General features: G+C 41.6%; 1 protein-coding gene across 12 annotated transcripts in view; it reads right to left on the bottom strand.

Moving 5' to 3' along the window:
* The window catches only part of SAP130 (Sin3A associated protein 130), a 100,191-nt gene that overhangs the window by 39,639 nt on the left and 40,290 nt on the right, over positions 1-20,262 (bottom strand). For 8 of the 12 annotated variants that reach the window (XR_011570206.1, XM_070801581.1, XM_070801600.1 and 5 more), the window contains exons 15-16: positions 15,063-15,167; positions 2,683-3,041 (exon numbers count right to left, since the gene is read on the bottom strand). Coding sequence is in view for 11 of the 12 variants with exons in the window: in XM_070801581.1 (XP_070657682.1) it covers positions 2,683-3,041; positions 15,063-15,167 (464 nt within the window). In the remaining variant the exon portion in view is untranslated. The remainder of the gene's footprint in view (positions 1-2,682; positions 3,042-15,062; positions 15,168-20,262) is intronic. The other 4 variants (XM_019968880.2, XM_019968900.2, XM_019968905.2 and 1 more) reach the window with 1 other exon arrangement.

Raw genomic sequence — 20,262 nt, 5'->3', positions numbered from 1 at the left:
ATATGCAGAGTACATCATGAGAAATGCTGGGCTGGAAGAAGCACAAGCTGGAATCAAGATTGCCGGGAGAAATATCAATAACCTCAGATATGTAGATGACATCACCCTTATGGCAGAAAATGAAGAAGAACTAAAGAGCCTCTTGGTAAAAGTGAAAGAAGAGAGTGAAAAAGTTGGCTTAAAGCTCAACATTCAGAAAATGAAGATCATGGCATCTGGTCCCATCACTTCATGGCAGATAGACGGGGAAACAGTGGAAACAGTGGCTGACTTTATTTTTCTGGGCTCCAAAATAACTGCGGATAGTGATTGCAGCCATGACATTAAAAGATGCTTGCTCCTTGGAAGCAAAGTTATGACCAACCTAGATAGCATATTCAAAAGCAAAGACATTACTTTGCCAACACAGGTCTGTCTAGTCAAGGCTATGGTTTTTCCAGTGGTCATGTATCGATGTGAGAGTTGGACTGTAAAGAAAGCTGAGTGCAGAAGAATTGATGCTTCTGAACTGTGGTGTTGGAGAAGACTCTTGAGAGTCCCTTGGACTGCAAGGAGATCCAACCAGTCCACACTAAAGGAGATCAGTCCTGGGTGTTCATTGGAAGGACTGATGTTGAAGCTGAGGCCACCTGATGCGGAGAGCTGATTCATTTGAGAAGACCCTGATCTGGGAAAGACTGAGGGCAGAAGGAGAAGGGGACGACAGAGAATGAGATGCTGGATGGCATCATTGACTCGATGGACAGGAGTTTGAGTGAACTCCGGGAGTTGGTGATGGACAGGGACACCTGGTTTGCTGCAGTCCGTGGGATCGCAAAGAGTTGGACATGACTGAGCGACTGAACTGAACTCTTACTAGAATGTAATCTTCAAGAAGATGGGAGATGTGCATGATCTGTACAAAGTGCTTGGTGAAAAGCCTGACAGAACCAAGGCTGGTGCTGAGCCCTACAATTTGAGGAAGAACTAGGGTCAGATTCCTAGTATGGAAAGGTAAGAGGAACTGTCTAGAAGGGTGACAGAGCAGATGAACAGCATTTCATTTCCCCTCCGGGGTGACCCATAGCATCTTTCAACAGAAGTGCTGAAGTATCATAGGGTGTTACCATAGGATGTTTCATGGCATTATAAATGAAAATAAATAAGCAAATAAATACACAGCAGATTTACAAACTGTAGGCACAGTATGACTACGCCTCTTAACTGAACGAATGTTATGGGAGGTGGGGGCCTTCATGCCAAAATGGTAGAGGGTAATAGTAGGTAACTACAGCACAAAGTGACTTGCTTTTCACTTTGGCTTTGTCTGTATTACATAAATTTCATACACTGAATGTTACTTTTATAGTCAGGAAAAATAAGACTCCACAATAAATTATGAAAAAAACAGAAAACAGGGACTTCCCTGGTGGTCCAGTGGTTAAGAACCTGCCTTCCAATGCAGGGGACATGGGTTTGGTTCCCTTGGCAAGGAGCTAAGAGTCCACATGTCACGGGGCAACTAGGCCATGTGCTTTAATGAAAGATCTGGCAGGCAACAATGAAGACCCTGAGTGCCACAACAGAGATCTCATATGCCTAACCAAGGGTCACAGCCAAAAACCCGCCCCAAAACAACAAAGAACCCAACAAACAAACAAATGCCTGGAAAATCAAGCAAACAGAAAGCAAGCCTCTCAAGTGACCTGCCTTTCTACAGACTTGAAGTTTAGAGTTGAGAAGAAAACAAAAAGGGATAGTGGTACTTTTGAGATTTTACTAATCATAAATGTTTATCAAGAGACTAATTTTAACAATGCAAATCTTACTTTATTGCATAAACAAAGGCAGAGCATACTGGGAGGTAATCAATCATAAATTAATCAGCATTTAGCTATAATCACACTGAGAAATGGAGTATCATCTGCCTTATCAATCAACAAGGATGTCACACTCACCTAGCTCTCCAAGATAACCAGGAAGGAGAACTGTATCTGTGGTTTGGCAGCCGTTAGGCTGCAGCCACTCCCTGTGGTGAGCACTGAGGAAAAATGAAGGATCCTGGCCAGAGAGAGCTGAGATACGTATGAAAGGAACGATTTCAGTGAGCCCAGACTCTCTGATCTTCCTACACATAGAAAAGCGCTAAATTCCTTAACTTGAGATATCTGGTTTTCTTCAATTCACAAAAATATTTTCACAGTTCAGACCACCTGTCCCGTGTTGCAAACTTCTATATAACCTGATTCCTCCCCCTGCCTCCTTAGAGCAGTTCTTTAAGGGTCACTTGAGATGCTGTCTCCCAGGCTAAAAGTCCTAAAAATTTCCACTGAATAAAACATAACTCTCAATTTTTAGATTATGACTATTTTTTAAGTTGACAGTATTGTGATCCTCTTTATATGGTAATACTTCCTTAATGAATATAAGAAGCTATGTTTAAAAATACTCTTGGGGAAACAATCTTTTCATTGATTTGGGTGAGGAATAAAATTAGTTACAAAAATGGCAGCAATATGGTTTTAAGTTTGGAAAAGGATGCTTTCTTCTATTTATTAAAAACTAATGAAATGGAAATTTCAAGTGGGAATCTAGGAGTCAGGCTTCCAGACTGAGGGTCATACAAGAGTTTGGACTCTTGAGGAGAGTAAGAAAAGGGGAAGAAGCAATTGCCAGCAAAGAGTATCCTACAAATGAACTTACCAGAAACTGGCCTCATGATGTCCATTGGTTCCACTTCTTCTTTAACTTTTATCTCTGGTACAGGAGGGCCCAAAACAGAAGATAGACTGCCACCCACGGCTGCTGACGGTGGAGGGGCAGCAGCAATGGTAGTGATGGGTGGAGTGATGGGAACTGCTCCAGGAATGGTTGGAAGGGCAACCGCTGGTTGTGATGGGGGACTAGCTGCTGCAATCATAGTTGGAATGGCTGGTGGAGGCTGCTGAGTGGTGGGTGGGACTGCAATGGTGGGCTGATCACTATTTTGACTGGACATGGTCTCCATAGACACAGTGACTGGAGTGGCCATTGATACGTGGATTTCTGACTTGGGTTTGGCACTGAAAAATAAAAGCAAAGATGATGTAGCAAACAACAGAAAATTTACTTAACCTGGATTATCTCAGACGTGAATATTTGTCCAACACACAGTACAACTAAAACTCTATTCCTTGATTTTAGAAGTTGAACTTTAAGGTAACTTTTACAGGGAATTCAAGTTTTAGAACCATTGCCATCAAGTTTTTATAGGCAGTAATAAAATTAACTTAGAAAACAAAGAGCAGTTTAAACAAATTACTGAAAGTCACTTCACTGAAAGGCAATCAGTTTTCATCAAGGTAGTGTATTTTTCCCTCCAAGAATTTGTTACTGTGTATATTGCCTTGGGAGCTTCAAAAATTGAGTAGATGCAAAACAATACAAATTGAGAATAACTTCCCTCCACTTTGCATACCCAGCCCTCTACCCACAGGCACCACTCTTATAACCTTCCAGTATATGTTTCATCAGAGATACTTCAGACATCTACAAATATACTGTTCAAAAATGTATTGATTTTTGTCAGCTTTATACGACAAAATTAATGTCCTTACAAATTCTTCTCAAACATTTTTTTAAGTCAAATATTTCATTTAACAGCTGTAAAAGTTTGCCTATTTATATTACTACTACTGAAAATGCAAAAGTATCAAAAGCAACACAAGATAATACACTCAAGCTCAAGGCCAAAAACAATTGGACTTGTATAGGCAAAAAATTCAATATTGACTGAGACCTCAAAAAATGAACTAAACAGGAATCAGAAATCTAAATGCAAAAATGTAAAACCATGAAACTTTCATGATCAGAGTTCTTAGACATGATACTAAAAGCATAATTCATAGAAGAAAAAAAAACCAGATAAATTGGGCATCATCAAAATTCAAAAAGTCTGCTATGCTAAAGACCATTACAAAAGGTTGAAAAAACTAGGCACAGATTGAAAAAAAAAAATACCAAAAAACCATCTGAGGGGTGCATTTCAGGACACTGCATTAAGTACAATAAGCCAATCACAAAGACAAAGACAGTTGGCACTCTATATACCTGGCAGGCTCCACATCTGCGGATTCAACCAGCAGGAAATGGAAAATATTCAGGGAAAAAAAATTCCACAAAGCAAAACTTGAACTTGCTGCATACTCGCTATGACTTACGCAGCAACGACACTGTATGTATTTAAGTAATCCAGAGATGCATAGGTTACATGCAAAGACTGTGCCATTTTATATAAGGGGCTTGAGCTTCTATGGATTTTGGTATCTGCAGTGGTGTGGGTTATGGAAACAATGCCCCAGGGATATCGAGGGGTGATTGTACTGTAGGACTCCATTTATATGAGGTACCTAGAGTAGTCAAATTCATTGTAAAAGAAAGCAGAATGGTGATTTCCAAATGTGCACTCATCTCCTGGGGGAACACCAAAATCACAACTAGCTGCTGAACAACCACTGACAAGAGGACGTTTGCATCAAAAAAACGATACCCCGTGTCCAAGGACAAAGGAGAAGCTGCAGCGAGACGACAGGAGGGGCGCAGTCATGATAAAATCAAATCCCATACCTGCTGGGTGGGTGACCCACAGACTGGAGACCCACAATACCAAAGAAGTTCTCCCACTGCAAAGGATCTAGGCCCCACATCAGACTTCCCAACCTGGGAATTTGGCAAAGGGATGGAATCCCCAGGGAATTCGACTTTGAAGGAAAGTGGGATTTGATTACACAACTTCCATAGGACTGGTGAAAACGGAGATGCTTGTAGGGCACAAACAAAACAATGTGCGCACCAGGACCCAGGGGAAAGGAACAGTGACCCCACAGGAGACTCGAGTCAGACCTGCCTGTGAGTATCTGAGGGTCTCCTGCAGAGGCATGCATTGGCAGTGGCCTGCCGCAGGGACAGGGCACTGGCAGCAGCAGTCCTGGGAGGTATATGTTGGGGCAGATCCTTTGGAAGGTAGCCTTTAGCCTTACCATAGAGCCTGTCTGACTCCAGGACTGGCCCACCTCAGGCCAAACAACTAACAGGAAGGGAGCACAGCCCCACCCACTAGCAGACATTGGATTAAAGATTTAATGAGCATTGTCTTGCCCATCAGAGTAAGACCTAGTTTTCAGGAAGGTTGCACAAGCCTCTTATCCTTATCCATCAGAGGGCAGACAGAAGAATCAAGTGCCACAATACCACACCTTGCAGAACAAAAACCACATCACAAAAAGCTAACAAAAATGATCACAAAGATCACAGCGTTGTCTAACCCAATGAAGCGATGAGCCATGACATCCATGCAGGGCCAACCAAGGTGGAGAGGTCATGGTGGAGAGTTCTGACAAAACATAGTCCACTGGAGAAGGCAACAGCAAACTACTTCAGTATTCTTGCTTCGAGAACCCAATGAACAGTATGTAAAGGCAAAAAGATACGACACAGGAAGATGTGTGTGTGTGTATATATATATATACACCCCAGGTTGGTAGGTGTCCAATATGCTACTGTGGAAGAGCAGAGAAACAGCTCCAGAGAGAATGAAGAGGCTTGGCCAAAACAGAAATGGCACTCAGTTGTGGATGTGTTTGGTGGTGAAAGTAAAGTCTGATGCTGTAAAGAACTATACTGCATAGGAACCTGGAATGTCAGGGTCATAAATCAAGGTAAACTGGACATGTCAAGCAGGAGATGGACCAGAATGGGCAAATTTAATTCAGATGACCATGATATCTATTACTGTGGGAAAGAATCCCTTAGAAGAAATGAAGTAGCCCTCATAGTCAATAAGAATCTGAAATTCAGTACTTGGGTGCAATCTCAAAAATGACAGAATGATCTTGTCTAATATCCTTGGTTATATCACTGCTGGTGCTTTAATTTTGCTTCTCATAATCATTCTTCCTTGTATTGTCAGGATTCTTCGGCAGAACATTCAGAAGCTCATGACTGAGCTGCATCTGGCTGTTTTAAAAAATAAAAAAGGGGGAAATGCCGGTGGAGCTGGTGGTGAGGAGCTCCACTCATGGCAATGGTCATGAGGAAGGAGGCTCGGCATATGCAAAGGCGGGATCAAGCCTCAGGAGTTCCCCCCTGGAAATTCTCGAGCATCTACCCCCCAAAACCAGAGTCTGCCTACTTTCTGCTTTGTGCTCTCACCTACACCTCTGACTTTATGGGGGGCTGTCCCCCACTACCTCTCTCTGAGGTCAACTTATAGCTCCAGTTAATAAAGTTCCTGGGTGTGATAGTGTTTCAACCTATAAACTCCTTTGGAAGTCCTCTAGCCTGCATGAATAGGTTTTTCTGGCCACATGTGATTGTTCGGAGCCTCCCAACTGTGAGAGGCATGAGATGTTCTAAACTGTCTAAATAGATTCCTTTGAGCAGTTAAAAGATTGATTAGAAATTGTATTGGTGAAGGGTTTTTCACTTGTTGGGCCAATGTTTGCTGCTAAGTTTCCATATCCCTTACCTGCTGTGTCCCTGGCAGTGTATTGATTTTGGTGTAAGTAGTAGCTTTAATGTTTGTGACCTTGGACCCTTGAGTTAATTCTTTTCTTGTTATAGCCCACCACACCTTTGCCCTGTAAGAATGCAACTTTATCTAATGCTTTTGGAGGGTGGTGCTTGAATTAGTCAAGCACCTTTAGAGAAAAATAAGTTTTCTGAAGAAAGGGTCTTAAAATCTTAACAGGCCTCTGGGCCAGAAGATGATGCAAATCACCTAAACTTTTGCATATGTTAAGTTTGCAGGAAGAAAGCCTGGCATACTGCATGACTCTACCCCTTCCCCCATTATCCTCTATGCATAACTTAAGGTATAAAAACTACTTTGGAAAATAAAGTGCGGGCCTTGTTCACCGAAACTTGGTCTCCCCATGTCGTTCTTTCTCTCACCTTCTGGCAGAATTATTCAGCCTCTTTTCTCCACTGAATTTCCTCACTGAGCTATCCTTATTTAACCACTCTTTATATCTTTAATTAACATTTAAGTAAGCTATTGTTTCCTGATTGCCGAAGCCGTCTCCCCTTCGAAACCCCTGGATCCACCGGGGCTGGACCCCGGCAGTAAACCATTCAATATCACAGTAATCCAAGTCTATGCCCCAAATACTAATGCTGAAGAAGTGAAGCTGTACAGTTCTACAAAGATCTACAAGACCTTTTAGAACTAACACCCCCCCAAAAGTCTTTTCATTGTAGGGGATTTGAATGCAAAAGGAGGTAGCCAAGAGATACCTGGAATAACAGGAGCTTGGCCCTGGAGTATAAAATGAAGCAGGGCAAAGGCTAACAGAGTTTTGCCAAGAAAAAACACTGGTCATAACAAACACCCTCTTCTGTCAACACAAGAGGTGACTACACATGGACATCACCAGATGGTCAATACTGAAATTAGACTGATAATATTCTTTGCAGTCAAAGATGGAGAAACTCTATACACTCAGCAAAAACAAGACATGGAGCTGTCTGTGGTTCCAATCATGAGCTCCTTATTGAACAATTCAGGTTTAAATTGAAGAAAGTAGGGAAAAACCACTAAACCATTCAGTTCAGTTCAGTTTCAGTTCAGTCGCTCACTCGTGTCCGACTCCTTGTGACCCCACGAATCACAGCATGCCAGGCCTCCCTGTCCATCACTAACTCCCGGAGTTCACTCAGACTCACGTCCATCGAGTCAATGATGCCATCCAGCCATCTCATCCTCTGTCATCCCCTTCTCCTCCTGCCCCCAATCCATCCCAGCATCAGAGTCTTTTCCAATGAGTCAACTCTTCACATGAGGTGGCCAAAGTACTGGAGTTTCAGCTTTAGCATCATTCCTTCCAAAGAAATCCCAGGGCTGATCTCCTTTAGAATGGACTGGTTGGATATCCTTGCAGTCCAAGGGACTCTCAAGAGTCTTCTCCAACACCACAGTTCAAAAGCATCAATTCTTTGGCGTATGACCTAAATCAAATCCCTTATGATTATACAATGGAGGTGACAAAGAGATTCAAGGGATTAGACTTGACAGACAGACTGCCTGAAGGACAGACTGCCTGAAGAACTATTGATGGAGGTTTGTAACAAGGTACATGAGGTGGCGACCAAACCATCCCAAAGAAAAGAAGTACAAGAAGGCAAACTGGTTGAGGTCTTATAAATAGCTGAAAATAGAAGAGAAGTGAAAGGTAAAGGGGAAAGTGAAAGATACACCCAACTGAATGCAGAGTTCCAGAGAATAGCAAAGAGAGATAAGAAAGCCTTAAGTGAACAATGCAAAGAAACAGAGGAAAACAATAGAATGGGAAAGACTAGAGATCTCTTCAAGAAAATTAGAGATAGCAAGGGAACATTTCATATAAAGATGGGCACAATAAAGGACAGAAAGGCAAGGACCTAACAGAAGCAAAGAGATTAAGAAGAGGTGGCACAAATACACAGAAGAACTATACAAAAAAGGTCTTTAATGACCTGGATAACCATGATGGTGTGATCACTCACCTAGATCTAGGCATCTTGAAGTGTGAAGTCAAGTGAGTCTTAGGAAGCATTACTATGAACAAAGCTAGTTCAGGTGATGAAATTTCAGCTGAGCTATTTTAAATCCTAAAATACCATGCTGTTAAAAAGTGTTGCACTCAATATACCAGCAGATTTGGAAAACTCAGCAGTGGTCACAGGACTGGAAAAGATCAGTTTTCATTCTAATCCCAAAGAAAGAAAATGCCAAAAATGTTCAAACCACCATACAATTGCACTCATTTCACATGCTAGCAAAGTAATACTCAAAATCCTTCAAGCTAGGCGTCAACACCACATAAATCAAGAATTTCCAGATGTACAAGCTAGATTTAGAAAAGATAGAGGAACCAGAGATCAAATTGGCAACATATGCTGGATCACAGAAAATGCAAGGGAATTCCAAAAAAAAGTACTTCTGCTTCACTGACAATGCTAAAGCCTTTGGCTGTGTGGATCACAACAAACTATGGAAAATTCTTAAAGAATACCAGACCACTACACCTGTCTCCTGAGAAACCTATTTGCAGGTCAAGAAGCAACACTTAGAAATGGACATGGAACAATGGACTGGGTCAAATTTGGGAAATGAGTACATAAAGGATGTATAATGTCACCCTGCTATTTAACTTATAGGCAGAGTACATCGTGCAAAATGCTGGGCTGGATGAATACCAAGCTGGAATCAAGATCGCTGGGAGAAATACCTCACATATGCAGATAATATCACTCCAATGGCAGAAAGTGAAAGAACTAAAGACCCTCTTGATGGAGGTGAAAGAAGAGAGTGAAAGAGCTGGCTTAAAACTCAACATTCAAAATATTAAGATCATGGCATCAGGTCCCATCACTTCATGGCAAACAGAGGGGGAGAAAGTGGAAAATAGTGGCACAGTTTATTTTCCTGGGCTCCCAAAATCACTGAGGACAGTGACTGCAGCCACAAAATTTAAAGACACTTGTTCTTAGAAGGACAGCTGTGACAAACCTAGACAGTATATTAAAAAGCAAAGGCATCACTTTGCCGACAAAGGTCAGTATAGGCAAAGCTATGGTTTTTCCAGTAGTTATGTATGGATGTAAGAGTTGGACCATACAGAAGGCTGACACCGAAGAACCGATGCCTTCAAAATATGGTGCTGGAGAAGATTCCTGAGAGTTCCTTGGACTGCAAGGAGATCAAACCAGTGAATCCTAAAGGAAATCAACCCTGAATATTCACTGGAGGGACTGGTGCTGAAGCTGAAGCTCCAATGCTTTGGCCACCGGATGCAAAGAACTGACTCATTTGAAAAGACCCTGACGCTGGGAAAGACTGAAGGTGGGAGGAGAAGGGGATGACAGAGGATGAGATGGTTGGATGGCATCACCGACTCAATGGGACATGAATCTGAGTAAACTCTGGGAGTTGGTGATGGACAGGGAGGCCTGGAATGTTGCATTCCATCGTGTTTCAAGAAGTCAGACAAGACTTAGCTACTGAACCAACAATAGAATCATATATATTGATAATTGCCTTAGAGTAAATGGATTAAATGCACCAACTAAAAGACAAAAGACTGGTTGGATGAAAATAAAAACAAGACCCATGTGAGACCTAGGGACACTTACAGACTGAAATTAAGGAGATGGCAAAAAGTATTCCATGCAAATGGGAATCATAAGAAAGGTGGAGTAACAATATTTGTATCAGACAAACTTTAAAACAAATATTGTTATAAGAGAAAAAGAAGGACACTGCATAATGTTCAAGGGTTCAGTCCAAGAAGACAATATAACAACTATAAATACATATGCACTCAACATAGGAACACCTCAGTATGTAAGGCAAATACCAACAACTATAAAGGGATAAATCGACAGTAACACAACAATAGTGGGGTAGTTTAAAACCCCACTTTCAACAACGGACAGATTATCTGGTAGAAAATTAATAAAGAAACTCAGGCTTTAAACGACACGTTAGATCAGATGGACTTAATTAATATTCACAGAGCATTCCAACCAAAAGCAGCAGATACACATTCTTCTCAAGTGCACATGGAACATTCTTCAGGACTGACCACTTGTTGGATCACAAGGTGAGCCTTGGTAAATTTATGAAAACTGAAATCATATCAAACATCTTTTCTGATCACAACTGCTATGAAATCAGAAATAAAGTACAAGAAAAGAACTATAAAAAACACAAACACATGGCAGCTAAACAACATGCTACTAAACAAGCAATGGGATCACTGAGGAAATTTAGAGAAAATAAAATAATACTTAGAGACAAATGCAAACTAAAGCACAAAACTTATGGGATGCGGCAAAAGGAGCTCTAAGAGGGAAGTTTATAGCAGTATAATGTTACCTCACAAAAAAAGAATAATCTCAAATAAACTACATAACCTTACACCTAAAACCCCTAGAGAAAGAAAAACAAACAAAATCTAAAGTTAGCAGAAGGAAAGAAATCATAAAGATCATAGCAGAAATAAATGAAATAGAGACAAAAACAATCGCAAACATCAATGAAATTAAAAGTTGGTTCTTTGAAAAGATAAAATCGATAAACTTTTAGTAGGACTCATGAAGAAAAAAAGGGAGAGGACTTACATTAATAAAATTAGAAATGAAAAAGGAGACATTACAACTGACTCCACAGAAATACCGAGAATCATGAGACTACTATGAGAAACAGTGTGCCAACAAAACGGACAACCTGGAAGAAAAGGACAAACCAATCAAAAGCAACGAAATTGAAATTGTGATTAAAAACCCCCCAATAAATGAAAGTTCAGGACCTGATTGCTTCACAGGCAAATTTAATCAAACATTTAGAGAAAAGTTAACATCTATCCTTCTGAAACTGTTTCCAAAAACTGCAGAGGAAGGAACACTTTCAAACTCATTTTTGAGGTCACCATCACACCCTAATAGCAAAACCAGAAAGTGGGCAAAGAGGGTACATATCTTAACATGCTGCTGCTGCTAAGTCGCTTCAGTCATGTCCGACTCTGTGTGACCCCATAGACGGCAGGCCACCAGGCTCCCCGTCCCTGGGATTCTCCAGGCAAGAACACTGGAGTGGGCTGCCATTTCCTTCTCCAATGCACAAAAGTGAAAAGTGAAAGTGAAGTCGCTCAGTCGTGTCTGACCCTCAGCGACCCCATGGACTGCAGCCTATCAGGCTCCTCCGTCCATGGGATTTTCCAGGCAAGAGTACTGGAGTGGGGTGCCACTGCCTTCTCCGATATCTTAACATAATAAAGGCCATATACGACAAACCTACAGCTAGCATCATATTCAGTGGTGAAAAGCTGAAAGCATTCCCTCTAAAACCAGGAATAAGACAAGGATTCTACTCTCACTTCTTTTATTCAACATAATTTTGGGAGTCTTAGCTACAGTAATCAGGAAAGAAAAGGAAGTAAAGGGAATCCAAATTGGAAAAGAAGTTGTTAAACTGTCACTGTTGACAAAATGACATGATACTATACACAGAAGATCCTAAAGATGCTACCAGAAAACTACTAGAACTCATCAATGAATCTGGTAAACTTGCAGGTTACAAAATTAACACGCAGCAATCTGCTGCATTTCTATACACTAACAACAAAAGATTAGAAAGAGAAAATTCAGGAAACAATTCCATTTACCACTACCTCATAAAGAATGAAATACCTATGAATAAACCCACCTAAGGAAACAAAAGTATAAGTACTCAGAAAAGTATAAGATGTTGAGGAAAGAAACTGAAGAAGACATAAACAGATGGAAAGATATACCATGATCGTGGATTGGAAGAATCAATATCGTCAAAATGACTGAACTACTCTAGGCAATTTACAGATTCAATGCAATCCCTATCAAATTAGCAATGGCATTTTTCACAGAACTAGAACAAAAATCTCAAAATTTGTTTGGAGACACAAAAGACCCCGAATAGCCAAAGCAATCTTGAGAAAGAAAATGGAGCCGGAGGAATCAAACTCCTGACTTCAGATTATACTACAAAACTAGTCATCCAAACAGTAAGGTCCTGGCACAAAAACAGAATTACAGATCAATGGATCAGACAGAAACCCAAAAATAAGGTCACGCACCTGTGGTCAATTAACCTATGACAAAGGAGGCAAGAGTGCACAACGTTGGAAAGACAGTCTCTTCAACAAACGGTGCTGGGAAAACAGTGACACACGTGTTTAAAACATGAAATTAGATCATTCCTTAACTCCATACACAAAAATAAGCTCAAAATAGGTTAAAGACCTAAATGTGAAACTGGACACTATGTAACTCCTAGAGGAAAACATAGGCAGAACACTCTCTGACATAAACCACAGCATTATCTTATTTGATCTGTCTCCCACAGTAATGGAAGTAAAAACAAAAATATACAAATGGGATCTACTTAAACCCAAAAGTTTCTGCACAGCAAAGGAAACAACAAACAAAATGAAAAGACAACCCTCAGACTGGGAGAAAATATTTGCAAACGATGCGACTGATAAATCGCAAAATTTACTAACAGCTCAAAACACCTAACAGCCTAAATACACATTTCTCCAAAGAGAAATCTTTATCTGCACTAGCAAGGATAAAGATGCTACTATGAAATGTGCACAAAGATTCCAAGGATTAGTTAAGGTAGATAAGCTATCCCTGTAAGTGATACTGGCAAAAACCTCACATTAAAGGAACTCATGGAGAAAATTTACAATAATGAAAATACAAAAGATAAAATGTCAGGGCAGATCCAAATTTAGAAAGCAATATGACAATTCACTAAAGCATAGGACTCTTGCACAAATTATATAATGTGAATAAGGCAAGCACTGTTCCAATTAAGTTGAGTTCCAATTAAGTCCCTTAGTACTCATCCCCCAGGGGATATGAAAATCCAGATACCAAACTTGTGGATGCTCAGCATGTGTTTATACCCTCGGATACAGAGGGTGAACTCTTGATGAGTTTTTACAAAGAAATAAAACATTTTAATGTTCTAATGTCTCAGTGCTTCTGATGTTCAAATTACAGTGTACTAAGTAAATTTTAGTTTTATTATTATTTTTTTTTCTATTTCCCTATATATTATAGGCTTCTCTGGATGGCATCACTGACTCGATGGACGTGAGTCTGAGTGAACTCCGGGAGTTGGTGACGGACAGGGAGGCCTGGCGTGCTGCGATTCACGGGGTCGCAAAGAGCTGGACACGACTGAGCAACTGAACTGAACTGAACTGAACCAGTGGCTCAGATGGTAAAGAAGCTGCCTGCAACACAAGAGACCCAGGTTTGATCCCTAGGCCACAGAGATTCCCTAGAGAAATAGGAAGAGCGTTTTTAATATTTTCACAAATGTTTTTAAGGTCACAAAAAAATTATAAGTAACCATGTACAGTTTCTGATTACATGGTTATTTGTACATTTTTGCACTAATGTACAAAATGGTGACTGCAAGTACTCCTACATCAAAGACCAGGTCTCGGCTCTTTCCTCTGCCCAACACAGTCTTACATCAGGGAACACGTGGCTCTTAAAACCTATGCTCAGAGAAGCCTTCCTGTAAGTCATCACCCCTTCTCCCATCACTTATATTCCTTTTACATTGGTTTCTTTTTCTTCACATATTTATTACTTCTCTACATTCACTAGACGGCAAGCTTAAGGAATGGACCCTTTGTTTCAGTCACTTTTACTTCCCTGGATTCTGAAATGATACTTAGTACACACACGGCATTCATAATTTTTTGAATGAGTTTTATGAAGAAGTAGATCTAAATATATTAACACAGTAAGATATTACTGATATAAGTAAAAAATGCCATATAATAAACAATCAATAAAATCTTATTTTTAAGAACTTATCAGCCTATCTACACACGTATGTGGAAAGATACTTAACAAAACTTTAACCAATTAATATTACTCTGGGGGTGCTTTCCAGGTGGCTCAGTGTTAAAGAATCTGCCTGCCAATGCAGGAGATGCAGGTTCAATCCCTGGGATGGGAAGATCCCCTGGAGAAGGAAATGGCAACCCCACTCCACTATTCCTGCCTGGAAAATCCCATGGACAGAGGAACCTGGCAGGATATATAGTCCATGGGGTTGCAAAGACTCAGAGGCTAAAACAGTAACAAATTACTCTGGGGAGTGGGACTAGAGAGGTGAGTGGAGAATGGGACAAAGATTTTTACTTTATACTTAATTTTTATATTGTCTCATTTTCTTTTCCAAAATACTACTTTTAGAATTAAGAAGATAAATAAAATAGCATGTATTAACTGTCGTCATAATGCCATTTTTGATAGCAACAGGAACTGGGTGCTTACTATGAGGCAGGCTCTATTCTAAGTGCTGTGAATACACAGGAATCCTATGAGGAAGATGTTATAAGTATGCCCATTTCATAAATAAGGAAATTAAGGACCAGAGAGGTTGAGAAATGTGTCCAGATCACACAGCTTAGAAAATGGGTTTTTCAGATGCACACAGACAAATTATGTGAAGTTTGTCGCATGTTACTAGACTGTCCTGTCCTCAATTATGTGCTCACCCTGCAGGCCTGGGCGACCCAGACGTACTCCGCATAGAGCTCTCCACGCGAGGGCTGGCCACGTCAGGAGGCTGAGGGGGAATGAGGGTTTTCCGCACTGCCATTCTAGAAGAGACAAGAGACAAACCCAGAATACAAGAGTCTGAGGGCATTCGAAGGATAAGAATGACACATCTGCTACATGGATCTACGGTAAAATTAAAGCACTATGTTGTCAGGTACTTTTTAATGGATTGAAAAGTTTTGTCAATGTAGTAAAGGCACATTATTTAAAAAGTCAAATAGTACTAAAGAGCTTTTAACAAAACACAGCCGATCTCTTTCCCATCCTTCATCACTTCCTGCCTGTCTCTCTTCAGGAAGCAACTATTTTGATTCTTACCTACTTCTTCTACTTTCTACCTACACATTTCCTTTGTACTTAAAATTTAAATTCGTTTAGTATTCACAATCATTATTACACCTATGTATTCATACTGACCTAAGCAAGTTAATGGAAGCTGAGTGAAAAAAGTCAATTAAGATAGTTAGTGATCAAATGTGTAATGTAGTAGAGAGGCCACATGCGGCTCAGACCAGAGCTTAGTGCTATGGAAATCATCAATGATCCTGATGTGTAATTCTGGCAGAGTGGTAGAAGCAAATGCTAGAAGAGAATTGGTTTGAGAGAACACGTCTAGAATGAGAACATACCATTCTGCAATGCAATGAATTCAGATAATGATCATCAAGACTGTTAATATCTCAAAAAAGGGTGAACGGCAGACAGCATATTTCTCCTGGTATAATACTAACACCAGGCTTCCCAGGTGGCCAGGGACAAAGATCCACCTGTACACAGGATATGTGGATTTCATTCCTGGGTCGGGAAGATCCTCTGGAGAAGGAAATGGCAACCTATTCCAGTATTTTTGCTTAGGAAAATCCATGGACAGAGGAGCCTGGTGGGCAACAGTCCATTGGGTTACAAAAATAGTTGGATGTGACTTAGCAACTAAACAACAAAACACTAAACTGCCAACTTATAAAGGAATTTTGCTAAACGGGGGGAAAAACCAAGCCTTTAGATTAAAGTAACAACTTGGAAAACGCGGAGGAGAATAAGTGAAACTAGCGATGGGAGAGGGGGGCATGGACTGTGTTCCCTAAAATGAGCCACTGGAGTCCTAATTCCTGGTGCTTGTGAATATAAAAACATAGGGTCTTTGCAAATGTAACTAAGTTAGGGATCTTGACATAAGATCATTCTAGACTTAGAGTCTTTTAGAAAAGACCCTGATGCTGGGTAAGACTGTAGGTCAAAGGAGAAGGGGGAACAGAGGATGGGATGGTTAGGTGGCATCACCTACTCAATGGACATGAATTTGAGCAAACTCCGGGAGACAGTGGATGTCAGAGGAGTCTTGCGTGCTGCAGTCCACAGGGTCACAAACAGTAGGACACAACTTGGCGACTGAACAACAAAAAAGTTATAGGGCTGGTCCTAAATCCAATGACTGATGTAACAGAAAGGAGATGGAGATCTGAGACAGACAGAGGCAAGGGCATGTGAATATGGAAACAGAGACTGGAGTGGTGCATCCACAGGCAAAGCAACGCAGAGGCCTGCCAACCGCCAGCAGACAATGGGAAGAGGCAGAGTGGATTTCCCTGAGAAGGGACTTCTAGGCATCGTGCTGTGAGAATAAACTTGCGTTGTTTCAAACCACCAAACTTGTGATAATTTGTTATAGCAGCCCTAAGGAAACTAATACAATGGGGATACAACTGACAAATTCAGGGAAAGAGATGGCGGGGGAAAGGGAAAACTCCATGGGACAAAAGAGCCGGTAAAAAAGGGAGTGGATAGGCATACAGATGAAACACGGACTAAGTTAATAACTGAAGCTGGATTATGGGAATAAATTCTTATGTTCAAATTTGTATTATGTTTAAACTTTCCACATAAAAATAAAAAAGCAAGACCAACTCCACTCACCCCAGAAAACAAACAACTCCCCCTGCAAACCCATAAAGAGATATACTATAAATGTACAGAATGCCCAAACTTACAAAGGGTGCCAAATAACAAGTGTTGGTGATGACAAAGGCAATGATTCCACTGCTAGTGAGAGTGCAAATGGGTATAAAACCTCAACAAACTGCTGGCGTTACCTGTTAGATCTGAACATGAGCACAGACTGCTGCTGCTACTGCTGCTAAGTCGCTCCAGTTGTGTCTGACTCTGTGCGACCCATAGACGGCAACCTACCAGGCTCCCCCGTCCCTGGGATTCTCCAGGCAAGAACACTGGAGTGGGTTGCCATTTCCTTCTCCAATACATGCAAGTAAAAAGTGAAAGTGAAGTCGCTCAGTTGTGTCCGACCCTCAGCGACCCCACGGACTGCAGCCTTCCAGGCTCCTCCGCCCATGGGATTTTCCAGGCAAGAGTACTGGAGTGGGGTGCCATTGCCTTCTACATCCCAGCAAATCCCTTCTGGGGTACCACATTTATGGACACATCAAAGGTGATGTACAAAGATGTTGGGATAACATTACAGCCCCAAACTGGAAAAAACCCAAAGATCCATGGATAAATGATGCTATTCTTATATAAGGGTATTTTAAACAACAATGAAAAGTTACAATCACATGTAGTAACATGGATGAATTGTCCAAAACCAAGTGAAAGATGACAGAGTCACAAAAATACATATATGATTCTATAGGAACTCAGAAAGAGGCAAAAGAGGGTAAGAAGAGAAACTGCTTAGTAACCTCTGGGAGGAAGTACTGGTAATCACACAGATGTACATTGGGTTCCCTTTGTGCTAAGTCATTACACTGTACATACATTATCTGCACAGTTTCCTATACATCACTGAAAATGCTGAAAGAGAAAGAGAGAGACTGGAAGAAGTAGTGCTGGCAAACAGAGACAACTCCTTTATTTTCATTGCAAACAGGAGAAATAAAATGGGGTAGAGAATGGAGGAAAGTGGCCTAATAGAAGAATTTTTTTTTTTAAGATGGAAGAACAGACAGCAAGATTATACTTTTTATGTGAATAACCCACTTGCAAGAAAAAACTGATGAAGGAAGAGAGAGAAGAACTGGAGCTGGAGTAGGTAAGAAAGGTTGTCATCAGAGCTCTGAAGAGGCACCCCTGGAACTCCCCTGTACTGGGAAATGGAGGTGGAGCGGGGAAAGAGGCTGGTAGGTGGGATGTGCAAGAAAAAACCAATGAAGGAGGAGAGAGAGAGAAGAGCTGGAGCTGGAAGAGGTGACAAAGGTTGTGACGAGAGCTCTGAAGAGACACCCCTGGGGCCCACCTGTACTGGGAAATGGAGGTGGAGTGGGGAGAAGAGGCTGGCAGGTAGGATGTGACAGCTAGTTTATGAAGTTCTCTTGCGTTTGTTGCCATCTTCTCAAGAAAGTAGGTGGCACTTTCATTAGCTACTAGTGAATGTGGGGAGAAGCTGTGGAAGCCTGGAAAAGAACAGAGATACCTGGTTATCTGGAAGGGCGGTGGAAGAAAGCAGACAGTGCTGGTCCACCATGAGATCCCAGTGGAAGTGTGTGACGTTAGGCAGGACCAGGCAGTGTGGTGCTCCCTAACACACTGCTGCACATATGCAGGCAGCCTAACACAAATCAGGACTTAACTCTGGTTTTGACAAAGTGAAGAGGAGGGTAAGGAACCTGAGGATGGATGCAAGGGAATGACTGCAACGGACCACAGACTCTGAACCAGGGAGAGCAGACAAAGATGTCAGGAAAGGCAGTTAGAAGAGTGAAAGGGTGGTTAAGGACCAAGAGGCTGCAGGCTCCCAGCTGGGTCTTGTTGAGTCACAGTTCTGCTGCCAGGGGCGTGGAAGGAGGCAGGCTGTGGGCCACTGGGGTACAGAAAATGCTGCTAAACTTCTGAGCTGTGGAATGCTTGCGCTCCTGGGGGTGCTCTGCTACGGAAGGGTGGATGCAAGGGACACATTCAAGCAACGGAGAGGCCACAGAGCTGGGAAATGTCAAATTTCTCTTTATGTTAAAGAAAGTATGACAGCCAGCCAGTAGGTACCTTCTGAAGGACACACACAGTCTCTAAATCAAACCTGACTCTGTCCCAACAAGGTGGCTGCCAGTCACATGGGGCCACTAAACACTCGAAAGGCAGTAAATGCAAGTGACCAGCAGGACTTTTAAGAAAGTTTCATTTGGGGCTTCCCTGGTGGCTCAGACGGTAAAGAATGTTTCACTGAAGTTAATTTGAATTTAAAAGCTGGTATTTGACTAGAACAGTCAAATTCACAGAGTTAGAAAGTACACTGGTAATGCCAGGGGCCAGGAGGTGAAGGCACTGTAAGGGTGAAGGGACAGGGGGAATGGGGAGTTAGTATTTAGTGGAGACAGAGCTTCAGTTTAAGAAGGCGAAAATCTGGGAGGTGGATAATGGCGAGAGCTGCACAACAATGTGAATGTATTTAATGCCACTGAAATGTACGTTAAATATGGTTAAAATAGTATGTTTTATATTATGTGACTTTTACCACAATAAAAGAAACATTTAAAAAAACATAAAAAATTAAAACTGGTATTTGATCCACTTATTGGAAAACTTTTCAGTGTGTCTAGATGAACTTGGTTATGTGAAACTACTTTTTCAATAGCAAATTTTATGAAATTTAAATACAGACCAGGAAGCATATCTGCTGATGAGGAGGAGTGGACTGAGGGTGGCGACGAGGCGCCAAGAGGACCGTCACCCCATCTCCAGGCACAGCGAGCGACAGGGAGGGATGGGGAGGAAGAGACAGCCACCACTCTGGGGAGAGTTGAGGAAAAGGCCACTGAGACCCCAGAGAAGAGCCAGGACCCAGTTAGAGCAAAAAGCCACGCTCAGAGAAGCCAGGCCGCAGGGGGCTTGGATGGTAACAGGTCATCATGGAAGGTGCAGCAGAAGGGCCTTTGGACACGACAAAGCGTGGGAGAAAGGCAGATCTCCTGCGTCCCGTGTTATGAAGCTTCTAAATATTTTATCCTGGAGCCAGTGTGTGTCTACTGCACATACCGCGCCAAGCATTTTGTGGTTTGTTAAATCAGGAAACGCTTACTCTTCAGTTCTGGTAATTTACTATGATCCCTCCTCTTCCAAGGCAGGATTCTCCTCAACTGGTGCTTTAATTTTTTGGTATTTTCTCCCCTTTTGTCTTTCTGTTCTACTGAG

Source organism: Bos indicus, chromosome 2, assembly GCF_029378745.1.
Source record: "Bos indicus isolate NIAB-ARS_2022 breed Sahiwal x Tharparkar chromosome 2, NIAB-ARS_B.indTharparkar_mat_pri_1.0, whole genome shotgun sequence".
NCBI lineage: Eukaryota > Metazoa > Chordata > Mammalia > Artiodactyla > Bovidae > Bos > Bos indicus.
This window is presented reverse-complemented; position numbering and strand designations above follow the sequence as displayed.